The sequence below is a fragment of the Caenorhabditis remanei genome, chromosome II (assembly GCF_010183535.1).
Source record: "Caenorhabditis remanei strain PX506 chromosome II, whole genome shotgun sequence".
Lineage (NCBI taxonomy): Eukaryota > Metazoa > Nematoda > Chromadorea > Rhabditida > Rhabditidae > Caenorhabditis > Caenorhabditis remanei.
In genome coordinates this window covers 3,993,044-4,008,803 of record NC_071329.1, presented here as the reverse complement: position 1 = coordinate 4,008,803, position 15,760 = coordinate 3,993,044, and the positions used below count along the sequence as shown (strand labels likewise).

Here is a 15,760-nt window from a genome sequence, read left to right as displayed (position 1 = left end):
GATTCCAGAATCATAATATTTAAAAATATAGAAGGTACAACAGAATCATTATCTTCATTTCTAAAGATTCAAACAATAGTGACAAAATCGGCTTTGAAACCAGTTCTAGCAATATCAGTATCATAATTATCTACACTATTGTACGTCACAAAAACCCTATTTGTAGACGATTCATAATAAACGGGCTCGGAATGTCTTCCAGTTATTATCAGTGCCAGCGGGCTTTCCACCGAATCCCCATCATAAATCCGAATGGAGTCTTCCTGATCCTTCACGACGATATTGGAGAACGTGACTCGAATCCGTTGTGACCCGAGAGTACCCAGACCGTAGGTGCAACTCTCTCCATCAGAATAGGCTTCCGGGTAGTTTGGTGAAGAGAACGAGCCAGCGTTCATAAGGAATTCATTGCAATTCGGGGTTACCGGAGGTGCTCCACCGCTAGGCGCTGGCTCTCCAACACATGAAATACCGGCGGGCCGTTTGCACATATAGTAGTTACTCTCTTCACATTTAGTGACATACAATGAACCTTTTACTCGACTTCCACTGGTTTTTAGAGCAAGTTTTACACATGTTCCAGAAGATTGTCCCGAGCCAACAACACTTGAATAATCCCATGTGGAGCCATCAGTCCAGAGAAAAGATTTTCCAGAGTTTGTGACAGCTCCAATCAGAATAGACTCATGATCTTTCGACTTGTAGTAATTTTGGATGAGACGAAGTTCGTTAGCAGAGTGAATCGACACCAGATCTGCACAGTTGTTTAGACACCATTGTCTAGCAGAATCAATTCCGATGACTTGGGATGAAAAGAAGTTTTCCGATGGAAGGTAGCAGTTTCCGTTGAAGTTTAAAGCACAGTCATCTGGAAAAAGAATAATTTGGAAAAGCTGGTCAGAATATTATGTATACCTTCATAAGTTGTCGGTATCTGACATACAAACGGTCTTAAATCATAACTGCAATCCCCGCAGAACCATTTCTTACTCCACGAACCGGTAACTTTGTAGGTGGAACATTTGTAGATATTGTAGGCATCATTTGAATCTGAAAGACTATTTTATTCTTATTTGGCTGAGCTGAACTCACCGTAGACAAAACTGGTGAAACCCTCGATTGATCCTGACGCATCATCCCAAAGACAGCCCGTCGTGCCTCCAAAACAATAAAGTCCCAGCCAGACACTCTTCACGCCGTCCCCAACAAATGATGCAAGGGCGTCATTTTCCTGAAAGATGCAAATCCGTAATCGGTATGAACTTTATGAAAAATGAAAACTCACCTCCTGATTCTGAATCGTTACCAGATTTCCTGTGTACTCTGCACAAGTCTTCGATGCATTTCTACGGGATGTCGGGGTAGTGAATAGTTTCAGACACTTATTCCCAACCAGTGTGAACCCATTGGTACAGGTAATTGTTTGTGTAGCTTGAATATAGGGGAGTAGAGCTAACAGCAAGAAAATGTGCCGCCACATTTTTATGAAATGAAAGTTCGCCTGGGCTCGTTGAGGAGATAAGAAGAAAAGAGGCGGGGGCATTGCTCAGCGTTAAATGATTAAACGTTTTTTGAGAGGACGTACATAAATCAAAGAAGAGTCCAGTTGTCCCCTTGTTAAACCTTTTTATCTTGGAAAGAGATAGAGATAGGTGAATTGAAGAAACATGAGAGAGGCACTTGGGAAATGGCGGAAGGCTGACGGTGGAATGAAAAAAGTACCAAAAAGCGGACTGCGGAACAAAAGATTTTTTGACATTTTTTTATTGTAGAAATCCCCTAAAAATGATTAGACGAACACATTTTTCAAGCTGACATCCTCTATGCGGAAGGCGGAAATAATCTGAAAATGCTGGTTTTAGGCTGTCAAGCGGTTGGTCACGGGTTTTTGTTTAGGAGGGTGCTTACAGACTTTAACTCACCGTATAACAGGCAGCAGAGACCTAATAAGCAATATTCGTTCAAAGGGTGGTTTTCTCGGTTTTCAGGAAAGATATCAGAAATGCGTCAACTGGTAATAAATAATTCGATATCAATAAAATATATTATTCTCTGAAACAAATTATATTGCTTATTTCAAAAAAGCTAGATATGATTCACAAAATTCTTTTTCGTGGTTACAGGTGTTACGGTATGGCGGCCCAGGTTCCCTTCAATTTTCTTGGCTTCTCATTTAAAAGGATCTGATGTTTTTCGACTACAGTGTTTTTTAACCTAGTCGCCTCATCTTTTTCATCAATCCTCCTCCTGTTTCCTATCACATCTATCCCTATCTCTATCCCTTCAGGAAAAAGTTCAACTTTTTTCTACCAAAATCATCTAAGGCTGAGCAATGACCTCTCTAACCCCGCCCCTTTTTTTATCTTATCTCCTCAGCGAGCTCAGTCAAAGTTTCATTTCAAGAAAAATGCGACTCATTTTCTTGCTGTTAGCTCTACTTCCCTTTATTCAATCTACTCGAAATGTCACTTGTACCAATGACTTTACTCTACGTAGTAGGGAATAAGTGTTTAAAACTATTCACAACACCGACATCCCGTTGAAATGCTTCAAAAACTTGTGCAGAGTTTGCTGGGAATTTGGTGACTATCAGGAATCCGGAGGTGAGTTCTGAAAATTCAATTCTATATCTATAATCCCTTGGTTTTAGGAAAATTCAGCGCTTGCAACGTTCGTCGGATACCAAACAAAGCGTGTGTGGATCGGGTTATACTGTTTTGGAAGTGAATGGAAGGACTGTGAGATTTGTGAAATTGCTTCGATTTCTCAATTCAGTTTTTCTAGGTTTCCCTACAGTTGATATCTACAAATGTGTGTTCTACAAAGTCACTGGATCCCGTGAGAGTTTCTGGTTAAGTGGTGATTGCAGCCAGGATTTGAGATCGTTCGTTTGTGAGATACCAACTACTTTTAAAGGTGAGTAGGGGAATTGAAGCTGGAGTTTTGATCGGGACAAGATGCTATTTTATAGAAAATTCTCGCTAATTTCAAATCTGTAATAAGTTTTTGTCTGTGAGAAAAGTTATCTACGTTTTTGTGATAACCGCTTTTGAAAAACTTTTGTCACCTACTTCCGTTTGAAAAACTGATTACAAATTTGGAATCTTCGTGCAATTTTTTATCCTAGAGCTACTGTCCCCGCTCAAAAAATGATCTGTTAACATCTGAAACTCTAATTTTTTCAGATAACTGCTCGCTAAACTACAATGGAAGTTGCTATTTCCCAATAGAAGTTATTAAACAAGGGATCGGAAAAGACTTGACACAAGTGATGTGTCAAGCCGATTGTGCAGATCTTGTGTCAATTCACTCTGCCAATGAGAATCGCTTCATTCAAAACATTTATCAAAACCGTGATTCCATTGATTCCATTTTACTTGGGGCCGTGACACAAGCTGGTAAGCAGTCCATTTGGATGGATGATACCAATTGGGATTTTTCAAACGTGGATCACAATCATTATACATATGGAACTTGTCTGAAAATGTATCTCCAAAACAATGGAAGTCGGTCAAAAGGATCATGGTACATTACTCCATGCGAGGAGTATCACTACTTCATGTGCAAACGTCCAGCAGGGATGTCGTGCAGTGAAATATCAAGGACAAAATCTTTCCCAGAAGCTTCCAAAACTATCTCGGGATGCGGTGGATCTCTGATGATGTCCGGATCGTTTTCTTCGCCAAACTATCCAGAGATGTATCCCAATTTCCAAAACTGCTCCTACTCTTTGTCAACACTGGCTGGACAACGGATTCGAATCACTTTTCAAAGCATAGCGATAGAGGCGAGATACGATAATATCACAATCTTTGATGGTGAGCAAGAGGAACGTCCATCGGCGGCAGTGACACTCACTGGAAACTACACAGAGCCTTATTATTACGAGTCTTTGAGCAACGTTGTAAATGTTATATTTACTTCCGATATCTCGAATACTGATTATGGCTTTACTGCAAAGTTTGTAACCATTTCATGATAATGTTGTAATAGGTTCAATAAATTTTTCTCTGTTTATCGATCCTTCAAAGGATTAAAACCGAATCGAAGACAACAAGGTGTGTTCTGACATGGGAATGACCCGGAGTGTACCACCTGGAATCTTTCCATATTTTGCACACAAATAGTGTCTGACGTTATTAAGAAAATTCCTAAATTATAGCGGCACTCTCTGAGGTTCCGGAGAGTTACACAACTTTTTTGAAAATTGTCTTAAATTTTTGACTTCTCCACTTTGAGAACTCGTAACTTGTTGAGTTTTTGAGCTACCGTATAGGTTTTAGGCTCATTCGGTAGGCAATAACACGGACTGTAAAAAATTCTCTTTGAGCAGTTGCTAAAAATCATAACCTGCTGAGCTACAGTTGAAAGTGTGGAAAAGTCGGCAGTGTAAGGTAACGATAAATGTCAAATTTCGACAATCGGGAACTGGGGACTACCACGGGACTACGGGAGTTTTTTTCAGATTTTTAGAAACATTTCAGCTTTTCCACGTGTCCCTATACATACAGTTTGAACCCTGACTGCGAGTTGTCAATAATGTTGTAATCACACGTGGTGCCAACAGCAATAGCGCCTAACTATATGATAATAGCTCCTAACTTCTAATGAATCTCATCTAGAACAAAAGCAACAAAAAATCGGCACCCTGGTCCCTTCCACTCGCAATTGTGGGAACTGGCCCTTGATCTCTATCTCTAAAAAAACGTTCAATCACTCTTCCTCGCTGGACATGTGACAAAGTAGATATCTCTTCTTCTCTCATTTTTCTACTTTTTGCATCAAAAAATGCGACGCATTCTCCTGCTGTTAGCTCTGCTGTCCTATATCCCCGCAATCCAAAGTATTACCTGTACCAATGATTTTACTCTAGTCGGGAATAAATGTTGGAGACTATTCACTACCCCAACATCCCGTACAAATGCTTCAAGAACTTGCGCCGAGTACGCAGGGAATTTGGTAACTATCAGGAATCATGATGTGAGATTTCAGTTTCTAGCGATTTTAATGAAATTTCGACATTCAGGACAATTTTCTTCTCTCCGCCTTTGTTGGAAACTCTACTGACGATGATTTCTGAATTGGATTGTATTGCTTTGACAAAAATGTGACCAATTGTCTATGGGATGACGGGCAAGGTTCCGCGGAAGTATATAACAATTTTGTTTCAAGTCGGTCTGAAGGCAACCAATTTTTTGGCTTCTATGAATGCGTATACTACAAAGTTGGTGACCCATGGAATGGCCACTGGCTGAGTGCGGATTGCAGATGGTTAAGGTATTCGTTCGTTTGCGAGATACCGACTACGTTTGATGGTGAGCTAGGTTTTTTCCTTGACAATGAGAATAATTGCGTGCGTTGGGTTTGCAAAAAAATTTCAGCGCTACATTTTTGTGTTGACAATTTTTTACTGGCGCTTCTCTAGACTCAGGTTTTCTTGGCCGCTGACAAGAAGGACCATCAAATCTAAGTCTAATAGCTTAAGTATAACAATTGCCCCTCTTTTAAATGTTTCTGACTTGTATCAGTTCAAATTCGGACCGTTCTTATTCGGGCGCAATTCCAATTTGTACCTCGTTCTAGACAGTTCTGATTCAGCGCAACACTATTTGATAAACGTTACAATTTCTGAAAAGTTCGCTAGAGCGTATTTTCTTATGTTGCAACATATGCGCAAAGTGCAAAGTTTCATAATTTTTTTATGTCGCCTAGTTTTAAGACCAGCGTTGATGTTAAATATAACATCCATTAGATATTTATCTGTCAAATTTTTGAAAGGGTAGTGCGAGATCAGGATAAGCTCATTTAAAGAAAATAGTTACATCTGAAAGCCCTAATTACGATCTAAATTTTTGTAGTTGCCAACTTTATTTTGCAAGCTCAACTTATATAGCTTGAACTGAATATAATCAAGTTGTTTCAGACGACTGCGCTTTAAACTTCAACGGAAGCTGCTATATCCCATCCGAAGAACTCATCAATTCAACTCAAAGCCTTGGTCTCGACTCGGCCCAAAAAATATGTCAGGAAAATGACGGGAATCTCATTTCAATTCACTCTGCCAACGAGAATCGATTCGTTTTGAACTATTATAAAAGTCTTGGTCTGGATTCTGTGTTACTTGGTGCCGTGGTGACAAAGCATTTCTTCTGGATGGATGACAGCCACTGGGATTTTTCAAACATAGATCACACAAATGATGAATATGGCACTTGTCTGAAAATGGCTCTCCAGAACAATAAAACTGTATCAAAAGGCTCATGGTACATCACTCCCTGCGATGGCTCTCACTACTTCATGTGCAAACGTCCAGCAGGGAATTCCGACTTGATTCATGTCCCCAAAGTAGTCAAAGCACCACCTTCTCAATGTAACAAGGTGCTCTTGATGTCCGGAACATTTTCATCTCCTACCTATCCTGAGAACTGCATGTACACTTTGAAAACACTAGATGGACAACAGATTCGAATAACTTTTCAGAAGTTTTATGTGGCAAATGGATATATTCAAATTGTTGAGGATTATCAAGGGGCGGAAGTGAAGCAGAAATTCAGTGGAACCAATAAAAATCTTCGATACAAATCTCTCACTAATGAGCTAAAAGTTTTGTTCATAACAGAGGATTTGGAGAACATGAATTCCGAATTTGTCGCAAAGTTTTTTAGTGTTTTTGAAACTGAATAAATAGTTATATTTTCGAAGTTCTTTTGGTCAAAATACACATATTCTGAAAAGCGTCACAGGAACGCCAACCATCACAGTTTTCCGCAGTTATCAACGAAAAATCAGTAAAAAACAAGATTTTATAGTGGTGGCCTAAGTTTTGCATTTTGGTTTTTTAGGCCACCAGTGAAAATGTGGCTGAAACGCTGAAAAATGAGAATTTTCAGCCATTTTGAGCCATTTTTCACTCAGTGATGAAAAATCGTTACTTTTGAGCGGTGGCCGAGCTATTGGATTTTTGGTTTTCTAGGCCACCGACCGGAATTCACTAAGTTTTGGATTTTCAGCTGATTTTCCTCAAGAAAAGGCCTTAAAATCGGTTAAAAAAACAAGATTTTCGATTGGCGGCCTAAGTTTTGCAATTTTGGGTTTCTAGGCTACCATTGACCTATTTTTTGGATTTTCAGCTAATTTTCCTCAAGAAAAGGCCTTAAATCGGAGAAAAAACAAGATTTTCGAGTGATGGCATTAGTTTTGCAATTTTGGGATTCTAGGCCACTACTCAAAATCCTTCAAAACTAATACTTTCTTCCTGCAAAATCGCCAAATGAAAAACGCGTCAATGTCACGCCAGCCCGTGAAAAACCAAGATTGATGTGGAAAGGTGTGTCTCTACTCCCCGTACATGAACTAAAACGCGCCAACGGTACGCCAGATTTTCAAGTTATCAAGTTCTCAGTTTATCAAATTTTCTGTTTCAAAACGTCCCAGCACCCCAAATAACAATTTCGAATATTACCACATTAAAGCCAGCTGCCCGCCAAATTGAAAGCCACGGAAAAAAAAATCATTAGAGACCTAACCACCCCCTGACAGCTGTGCTAAACATGCAACCCTTTCTTTCCCGGTACCCCTAGTCTTAACCATAAATTACACGCGTTTTTGTGCCTATTCACTCGCCGCCCCGATGAGATTGAGATTGCATCCGCGACGCTCATTAAATTTGGGTTCATGGTGGGGGGTACACCACCTGCTTATCCGAGATTACATTAGACGGTTGGGAGAGGATTAGGCATATTCGGGAAGGTTCTAGAATCGTTATTAGAAGGGAGGTAGGTTATAAGCCACGCCTACTAGGAGCCATGTTTCCAAAAATAATTCGAGTTACATTCGTTTTTTTGCATCGGAAACTTTGTTGGTCCCTTTTTCCATCAGAATTTGGAACTTTTCAAATTTTGGACCATAATAAGGACACTAGTGACATCATCCTTTAAGCCACATATATTTTTGTGTGATAATGTTGTAAGCTTCGCCCACTAGAAGCCTTACATTGTAGTGGCTAGTACCAAAGCTTAATACACTCCAGGCTATCGTTTTTTAAACATTTTTTCGTCAGAATTTTGAAAATTTTTTAAATTTTGTACATATGTATTCAGAATTCACTTGATCTCAGCTTTACAGTCACATCCATTTTTCATTCGAACATTCCGTAAGCCCCGCCCACTTCCAATTCTAACTATTCCCTGATACCCTCTCTGAATGCTTACCTAGACATCATTCTCAATTCATTATTTAAAAAAAGTTTTTTTTTTCTTGCAGACTTGTCAAAAATCGGGCCGGTACGGCTCGGCCCGTCGGCCTGGATTCAAAAATGTGTACTCATTTTGTAACACAATTTTCTGAAATTTTTCGAAAATTTAGAGTAAAAATGCTTAAATTATCATACATATTACCTTTTTATTGAATTTTTAATTTTTAATCGAAAACTTTTTTTTTCAAAAAATTTCCAAAAAACATCAAAATTTCAAAATAGCCTCACCTCAGCTTTCAGGTTTTTTTGACTGTAAGGAGACCTATTCTTCCTAATATTGAAATTATTATTAACCTATTTAAAAATAAAGTGTCTATGATTTTTGGCATCATCGAGTCTCACAGCCCCTCTTGACCGTTTTGTTTCCATTGTTCTCTAACCAACCCATTATTATTCCATGCCCTCCCCAATTCTTGGCATCCTGCCAACTCCCTCCTCTTTTTCTAGGTCATACATACGGATTATAGGCATACATACACATATAGATGTATCTCTCTCTCTCTCCCTGCTCATTAATAGACACATTTATACGTACGTAGTCTATTCGTACAGTTTCGAAGTTTTCACTGTTTTTGTAAAACTACTCCCTAGCAAGTTGAGACCGTCCATTATTTCTATTAGTACCAAAAAATTGTTAATTACAAAATTATAACCCTAGTTTTGGTTTACAAATTTTTGAAACATGGAAAAAATGGACTATTTAGGAGACATCTCGAAGTTGGTCAATTTTCTAATTGCATTTTCTCATTTCTCAGTTTTTCTGGGTGTCATAATTATTTGACATTTGGAAAACTTGGGGTTTAATTGATACCTATTCAATTTTCTGGAACATTCTCAATTTCAAAATGCAAAAATATCCCAAAAACCTCCATGCATCGAGATTATATCTCCTTTTCCTTCTCCACCCGGTTGTGACTCTGGTCATTAGTGCAAAAGGCCTCTCTTCTCTTCCTCTCCGTCCACATGCACTCATCACCTTCCCCAGCTGCCCACTCTCTGCGTCTCTCACCCGCAGAACGCCTCGAATTCGAATGGACGACACGCAACGCGCCCGCGTCGCAGCAATTTTTCTCTCTCTTCATCTCCTTTCACTCTTGATTCATCCTCTCCTTTCCCGTTCGTTTCTTCCATTTTCTCTCGTTTTTTCTCTTCTTTTTTTCGAATAGATAATTATTGAAAAATTACTTTTTTACAGGAAAAAATGAGTGGTGAAACTGGCTCGAACGAGTGCTTGGCTCCACCGGCGGAGGTTGCGGAAGTTGCGGAGGAGGCACCAGAAGATGTCACCGCTGAGGGTTGGTTTTTCTTCGAAAATGGGAAAAATCTGGATAAAATGAGCGGAAAAATCCGAGATTCTTAAATAGAAAATCAGAAAAATTCGTATCTAGGATTTTTTGATACAAAAAATGAAAAAAATCGATTTTTTCGAGAAAAAAAGGGAGCAGTTTTCTCAGGGGTGGTCTTACGGTGCTAGATTAAGATCTCATTGTAAGTTATGGCTAGAAAATTCTTTGAGTACCGCCCGTCTTAAAAATATGAAAGGTCTAAAATTTTAAATGTTGTTTAGTTTTAGCCGTACCGTTAATAACGACTACATAGTAAATCGCCCATTGTAAAAACGGTACTATACACGTAGCGTAACCCATATATCACTAATACCGGCCGTCAGAAAAAAGTCCCTATAAGGTTGAGCTTATGTTACTTTCAAAAAACTGAAAAATGTGCCGTCCGCTTTGTTGTGGCGTGAACTAGCATGGCCTAGCCTAGTGAACGTCCAACCCCGAGGTCACACGTGGCAAGAAGATCTGCCTATATAAGATGTAGAGAACTCTTAGTTGTGGATTCTCACCATGTAAATAAATGGTTTTATAATTCCCTTCTCCTCCACCAAAGGACATAACAGTGGCGATCAGGATGAGATCAACGAACCGACGCTCCGGGGACGCGCATGCCGGACGGGATCGTTGACTGGTGCGCACGGAGAAGGCCGAAGAAAAGAGATCCCGGTGGACAACATCGACAACAAACCAGCGGTAAGAAGGGTTGGAGAGTGACGAGCTCGAGATCATGGGATCACCCGGAAGGAAGACACCGTTGAAGAACCAGCAGCAGCAGCACCGAGTGAAGATGGATCGAGGTACTCGTGTTCAACGATTTCGAATGGTAGATTTCGTGTGGAAGCTGTGAGATGCATAGCGAAATGACATCTGCTGAAGATCGTTGGCTGAAGATCAGAAGATCGAAGCCATGATGCGGACATGGGTCCAAAAGAAGAAATGCTGTGGAGTCTAGGCAGCGGCTGTCGTGGAAGAACCGAAGATGCAAGACAGTAGACAAACGAACTTTCATTAAGGAAAGGGAGGTGTTGTGGCGTGAACTAGCATGGCCTAGCCTAGTGAACGTCCAACCCCGAGGTCACACGTGGCAAGAAGATCTGCCTATATAAGATGTAGAGAACTCTTAGTTGTGGATTCTCACCATGTAAATAAATGGTTTTATAATTCCCTTCTCCTCCACCAAAGGACATAACACGCTTAGACTGAACGGTACCAATCGTTCTGAAGAAAATCCCGTACCGCTTATATTGCTGAGTCTGTACCGCCCCCTCTAGCTCAACCCGTTCCGCTCGCCGCCGCAATCCGTAAGCCTAGCCTACCTTAGTCAGTACCGCTCATCTAGCTCAACCTGGACCGCCCGTCTCACACTAACCGTATGCCCAGCAGTACCACCCGCCCACACTTGACATATTGTCTGAAAACCTGACACTATTGCCTCAACAGCCCAACACCAAACCTAAATCTTTCCCATTTTTCAGTTGCCGAGAGCGACGACGAGGGAAGCGGATCCGATGACGGCGCCGAAGCCTCCAGCCCAGCCGCTGCCACATCATCCAAGGCGAAGCGCGGACGTGGTCGTCCAACCAAGGCGTCAAAGGCCAAGATCTCGAAGAAGCCAGCTTCGGAGCTCGGCCAGCGTGGTCGCCCACGTAAGGATGGCTCAGCCGTCGGATCGAGCACCGCCGCTGCCACCAAGAAAGCCGCCAAACCAACACCAATTCCAAAGGTGGCTCGCGAGCCGGAACGCAAGAGCGAGCGTGCTCGCAAAGCGACTCGCTACGTCGACGAGGATGGAGACGATTCTGGAGACGAGGCGCCGGTCAAGGCGAAGAAGTCACCGGCTAAGGCAGCTGCTCCAGCCAACGGAGCCAAGAAGGGACGTGGACGTCCAAAGAAGAACTAGGAGGATATGAACCGATTGAATTGACACGTCCTGATAAATATATCATTCCGTCGCTTTTCCAGTGTCTCCGCCCTCCCCCCTCTCAAAATTCTCTCAACTAAATGATACTCTTAAACCTCTTCCCCACCCCTTATTTATTTTATTTGTAAGACGTATTTTTAAAACAGTAAAATAAAGCAAATTTTGAGTAAAAAAGTAAAAAACCTGGGACGCACCTCCCGACAAATAGACACCAGACATCACTGTTATATACGCCTGGCGCTCCTCTCTCGGTCACCTGCTTCCGTGGCGCAATAGGCAGCGCGTTCGGCTGTTAACCGAAAGGTTGGTGGTTCGAGCCCACCCGGGAGCGAAAACTTTTTGCAATTATTCTTTGGGGGGAAGTTTCGAAAGAAGAAAACAAGATTGGCGCCATGATAACGAGGGTGTGTCCTGTCAATCATAACTGATCTTATTAATTTTTCCGAAATTTTCCGTAGATTCTAGGTCTTATCAGTTTGCGGCCCATCCTTCCGCTTGCCTCAATATAAGCAGCAACGGAAACTGATAAGCAGTCATGCACTCATTTCAGTTCTTCTTCATCACTTTTTTATCGTTCCTTGTGGTATTTTCCGTGAGCGACCCAATTTGCAATAATGGATTCACGTTGGTCAACTCATCGAAATGTTTGAAACTGTTCACTGGTCCGGTTAGACATCGCGCCGCTGAAGCGAGTTGTGCGGTTTATGGCGGGACTCTGGTCACTATAAGGAATGCTGTTGTGAGTTATTTTTATATGGTTGGAAAGCTGAAGACGTGAGGATTTTGAATCAGGTCTCAGAATTTTGATCGGAAAGATTTTGAGCGAGATACAGGGGTTTTAAGAAGACGCCAGATAAAAGAGCAGTAGCTAAACTTTAAACTTGTGTAACTCGCTTATTTTTCATCCAATTCGAAATTTGAAAGCAGATTCAGAATCCTCACGTTTTCAGCTTTCCAGTCAGGTCCCTATAATCATTATTCGATGTTTTATAATCCTCATTGTCAGGACAACCGCGCAGTCTCCACATTCGTCGGTAACACTCCCGGTCTCAGCTTCTGGATTGGTGTCTACTGCCTGACTAACGATCCGTCGACGTGTTATTTTGATGACGATTTGGGAACGGCTAGCTCCTATAACAATTTCGCAAAAGGTTTTCCAGTTGTGGACCTTGGTGGTTGTGTGTACTCGGCGGCAGCTGGAACTCTAGCTGGACAATGGATTAGTGCAGAGTGTGAAGATGTCGAGATGGCTTATGTTTGTGAGATTCCCACTACGAAGACAGGTAATAAATATGAATATTGAATTAGTGGAAGGGAGAAAACAGTATTTTCATAAATTTGAAAATTTTGAAAAATGGTCGATTTTAGAAATCCCGTCTCAAAGTTAGGTTGGCTTCTACGTTTTCGAATTTTTTAATATATATAGTATAGAACATGTCTAGTTCTCCATTTTTGTAGTTGGCCACTTTTTTCTGCAAGCTTAACATCCAGGTGAAAATGGAGTAGGTGGAGTTGTTCTTTGCGGTGCCATAATTCGTCAGAGAGAACCCGTACAAAAAAATTGTCAACTACAATAATGGAGATCTAAATTTGTTCTATAACATATAGTAAAATCATGCAAATAGTGGTGCCGGGTAAATTGTGACGGGATCTCAAACTTTGTCTATTTTTAGAAATAACTTTTGCTTTCGAATTTTTTATTTCGAAAGTTTTTGTCAAATGTTGGTCACTCGAAATAAACACAATTTCTCTGTAATTTTACCAAGAAATCATAAAATAATAAACCGCGAGCAAATTTTTATTTATCACGTTTTCACTGATAACATTTCAGCGGTAATGTTGGATGAAATCGAAATCTTTGACTTTTTGAAAAAAAAATTAGCAAATTTTGAGAGCGCGTCACATCGTTATGCTGTCTTCCACTTTTACAAATTTCAAATATATTATAGAACAAGTCTAGTTTTTCATTTTTGTAGTTGAACAATTTTTTGAACGGGTGGTGTCTGGAGAGATATTGCTTGGGGGAGCACGGTAGGCCAGTGCGCGTCCACTTGTAGTCATATATATTCAAGGCGTTGTAACTCCCTAGGGAACACTGATATCTAAAAAATTGTCAACTACAAAAATGGGAGGCTAGATTTGATCTACAAAATAAGCTTAAAATTGACAAAATCGGACAACATCTGAAAGAGTTACGTTATGTCAAAGTTGGGGTATTTTCAGATTTTTTGAATTTTATTTTCAAAAAATTTCATTTTTCTAAACTAGTGACATTATATCAAAATTTCGATAATTTCGAAACTTTTGACACGACTTCAAATGTTAGTTTATAATCAGAGTAAACACTTCAAACCGCGGGAAAAAGTCACAAAATAACAAGACCGAGCACAATTTTTTTATCTAATCGTAGTTTTCACTGATAACCGAAATTGCGGCACAGAAGGTTGTGCAAGTAAACAAAAACGTAATTTTTCAGACCCCTGCGCCCACAACTACAACGGCTACTGCTACCTGATGTCCCACGAGAACTCCACCTCCCCAACTATGCCATTCACCTCCGCTGAAGATTCTTGCCATCAAAACTGCGCGGAGCTAGTCTCTATCCACTCGAGACGAGAGCTAACCTACATTCAAAGTCTCTACAGTACCCCAAACATCTCTGCAGTCCTGATAGGAGCTCTCACCACATCCCCACTAACTCCCTACTGGGTAGATCAATCGAGATGGGATTACGGTCACGTCAGTCCGCGGAGTGGCTCAACAGGGAGTTGCTTTCAAATGGCAGTGAAAACCGATGGTACCTGGTATCAAGTGGATTGCAAAACCAGCCAGTACTTCTTGTGTAAACGTCCGACTGGAGTCACCTGTAACTCTACCCCGGCACCGCCCGTGATAGTGACACCTGCACCGACTAACCCGACCGGTTGTAATTCAACAAGTCTCTTTGATTCCGGGAGAATCACCTCACCGAATTATCCCAGTGCTTATCCGATCCCATCGCTATGTAACTACCGGTTAAGCACCCTGGGCGCCTATAGAATTGGTCTATATTTCACTGGAGTGTCTACCTATACCAATTATGGTTATGTCTACGTATACGACTCGAATGGTGCCCGTCTGGCAGCACTTACCGGGTCAGTTGGTGCCAACACGTATTACAGTACTGCTAACACTATGACAGTCACCTTCACGTCTGGTACCTATGGTAGTGGTTACAGTGGATTTGCTGCTAACTTTTTGTCTTTTTAACCTGCAATTATTTATAAATGAATTTTTCTAAAAAGTCTATCTGTGTGTCTGTTTATCCCACTTGTCACACCACGCAACCTTCAAGAACAAAAGCGCGTCGCCCCCGCCAGATATACACCCTGCCGACCTAGTTCTCTCGCCGCCCGGTTAGCTCAGTCGGTAGAGCACCAGACTCTTAATCTGGTTGTCGCGGGTTCGAGCCCCGCATTGGGCTTATGCTCTTTTTGTTTTTAAAGAATAAAACGGAAACCAAAAATAAATTATTTATTCATAGATAAAGGAGATACTACTTCCCCACCGGTTTGGAAATCTTCCAGAACTTGCATTTGTTCAATAATTTCTTCCAAGAACTGTTCTTTTGAAGATTTTCTGGGCTACCTTGGTGCTTCAGCTGACTCAATCGAGTAGATATTTCTTCGGGAGTCTGAAAATTTCTAGTTTTTTAAATTAAAACTATTCCTTTAGCTCCCCCCAAGACTCACCAAATAATCATAGACAGCCAACAGCGATGTGATCTCTTTACTTGCTCTATGAATAGGACAATCGAGGAGGGCATCGAACTCTTGCTCCTTTCTTTGTAAATATTCTTTGAGCACCGGGACGGGCTGTAAATTGAAACTCGGCTTAATTGGTTAATTAACAAATAACTCACCTTATAATCATTATCCGGAGTTTTATAGCTCATTTTCGAAAAAAAAATGGGATGTAGAGGAAATTAAGAGGGATATGATAAAAGAGTGCGAGGTGGATAGAGAAAACAAGAAAACGTGAAACAGGAAGAGACAAAGAGAGAGTGAAAAGAAGAAGAGTGTATGAAGACGTGCAAAAAGAAGAAAAAAAATTAAGCCCAATGCGGGGCTCGAACCCGCGACAACCAGATTAAGAGTCTGGTGCTCTACCGACTGAGCTAACCGGGCGGCGAGAGAACTAGGTCGGCAGGATGTATATGTGGCATGGAAACTGCGCCCTGGCCTAGGTATTGTCTATCTGTCTGTA

General features: G+C 41.0%; 6 protein-coding genes across 6 annotated transcripts; 4 read left to right on the top strand and 2 right to left on the bottom strand.

The window, feature by feature from the left end:
* Nucleotides 1-68: 68 nt before the first annotated feature.
* GCK72_004426 (uncharacterized protein) lies at nt 69-1,480 on the bottom strand (the record flags this gene model as incomplete). Its single annotated transcript, XM_003097706.2, has 4 exons — nt 69-868; nt 916-1,050; nt 1,093-1,231; nt 1,286-1,480. 4 exons carry the CDS (start codon nt 1,478-1,480, stop codon nt 69-71), a joined length of 1,269 nt encoding a protein of 422 aa, XP_003097754.2.
* A 927-nt stretch (nt 1,481-2,407) lies between these two features.
* GCK72_004425 (uncharacterized protein) lies at nt 2,408-3,979 on the top strand (the record flags this gene model as incomplete). The annotated part of the gene is made up of 5 exons (XM_053724671.1): nt 2,408-2,495; nt 2,566-2,603; nt 2,651-2,738; nt 2,785-2,916; nt 3,186-3,979. 5 exons carry the CDS (start codon nt 2,408-2,410, stop codon nt 3,977-3,979), a joined length of 1,140 nt encoding a protein of 379 aa, XP_053588865.1.
* A 996-nt stretch (nt 3,980-4,975) lies between these two features.
* GCK72_004424 (uncharacterized protein) lies at nt 4,976-6,684 on the top strand (the record flags this gene model as incomplete). Its single annotated transcript, XM_053724670.1, has 3 exons — nt 4,976-4,980; nt 5,027-5,088; nt 5,924-6,684. The coding sequence occupies 3 exons, from the start codon at nt 4,976-4,978 to the stop codon at nt 6,682-6,684; spliced, it is 828 nt and encodes a 275-aa protein (XP_053588864.1).
* A 2,771-nt stretch (nt 6,685-9,455) lies between these two features.
* On the top strand, nt 9,456-11,494 carry GCK72_004423 (uncharacterized protein; the record flags this gene model as incomplete). Its single annotated transcript, XM_003097749.2, has 2 exons — nt 9,456-9,549; nt 11,070-11,494. 2 exons carry the CDS (start codon nt 9,456-9,458, stop codon nt 11,492-11,494), a joined length of 519 nt encoding a protein of 172 aa, XP_003097797.2.
* Nucleotides 11,495-12,050: 556 nt separating this feature from the next.
* GCK72_004422 (uncharacterized protein) lies at nt 12,051-14,764 on the top strand (the record flags this gene model as incomplete). Its single annotated transcript, XM_003097743.2, has 3 exons — nt 12,051-12,254; nt 12,522-12,798; nt 13,992-14,764. 3 exons carry the CDS (start codon nt 12,051-12,053, stop codon nt 14,762-14,764), a joined length of 1,254 nt encoding a protein of 417 aa, XP_003097791.2.
* Nucleotides 14,765-15,050: 286 nt separating this feature from the next.
* On the bottom strand, nt 15,051-15,449 carry GCK72_004421 (uncharacterized protein; the record flags this gene model as incomplete). The annotated part of the gene is made up of 3 exons (XM_003097774.2): nt 15,051-15,188; nt 15,247-15,369; nt 15,417-15,449. 3 exons carry the CDS (start codon nt 15,447-15,449, stop codon nt 15,051-15,053), a joined length of 294 nt encoding a protein of 97 aa, XP_003097822.2.
* Nucleotides 15,450-15,760: the final 311 nt, after the last annotated feature.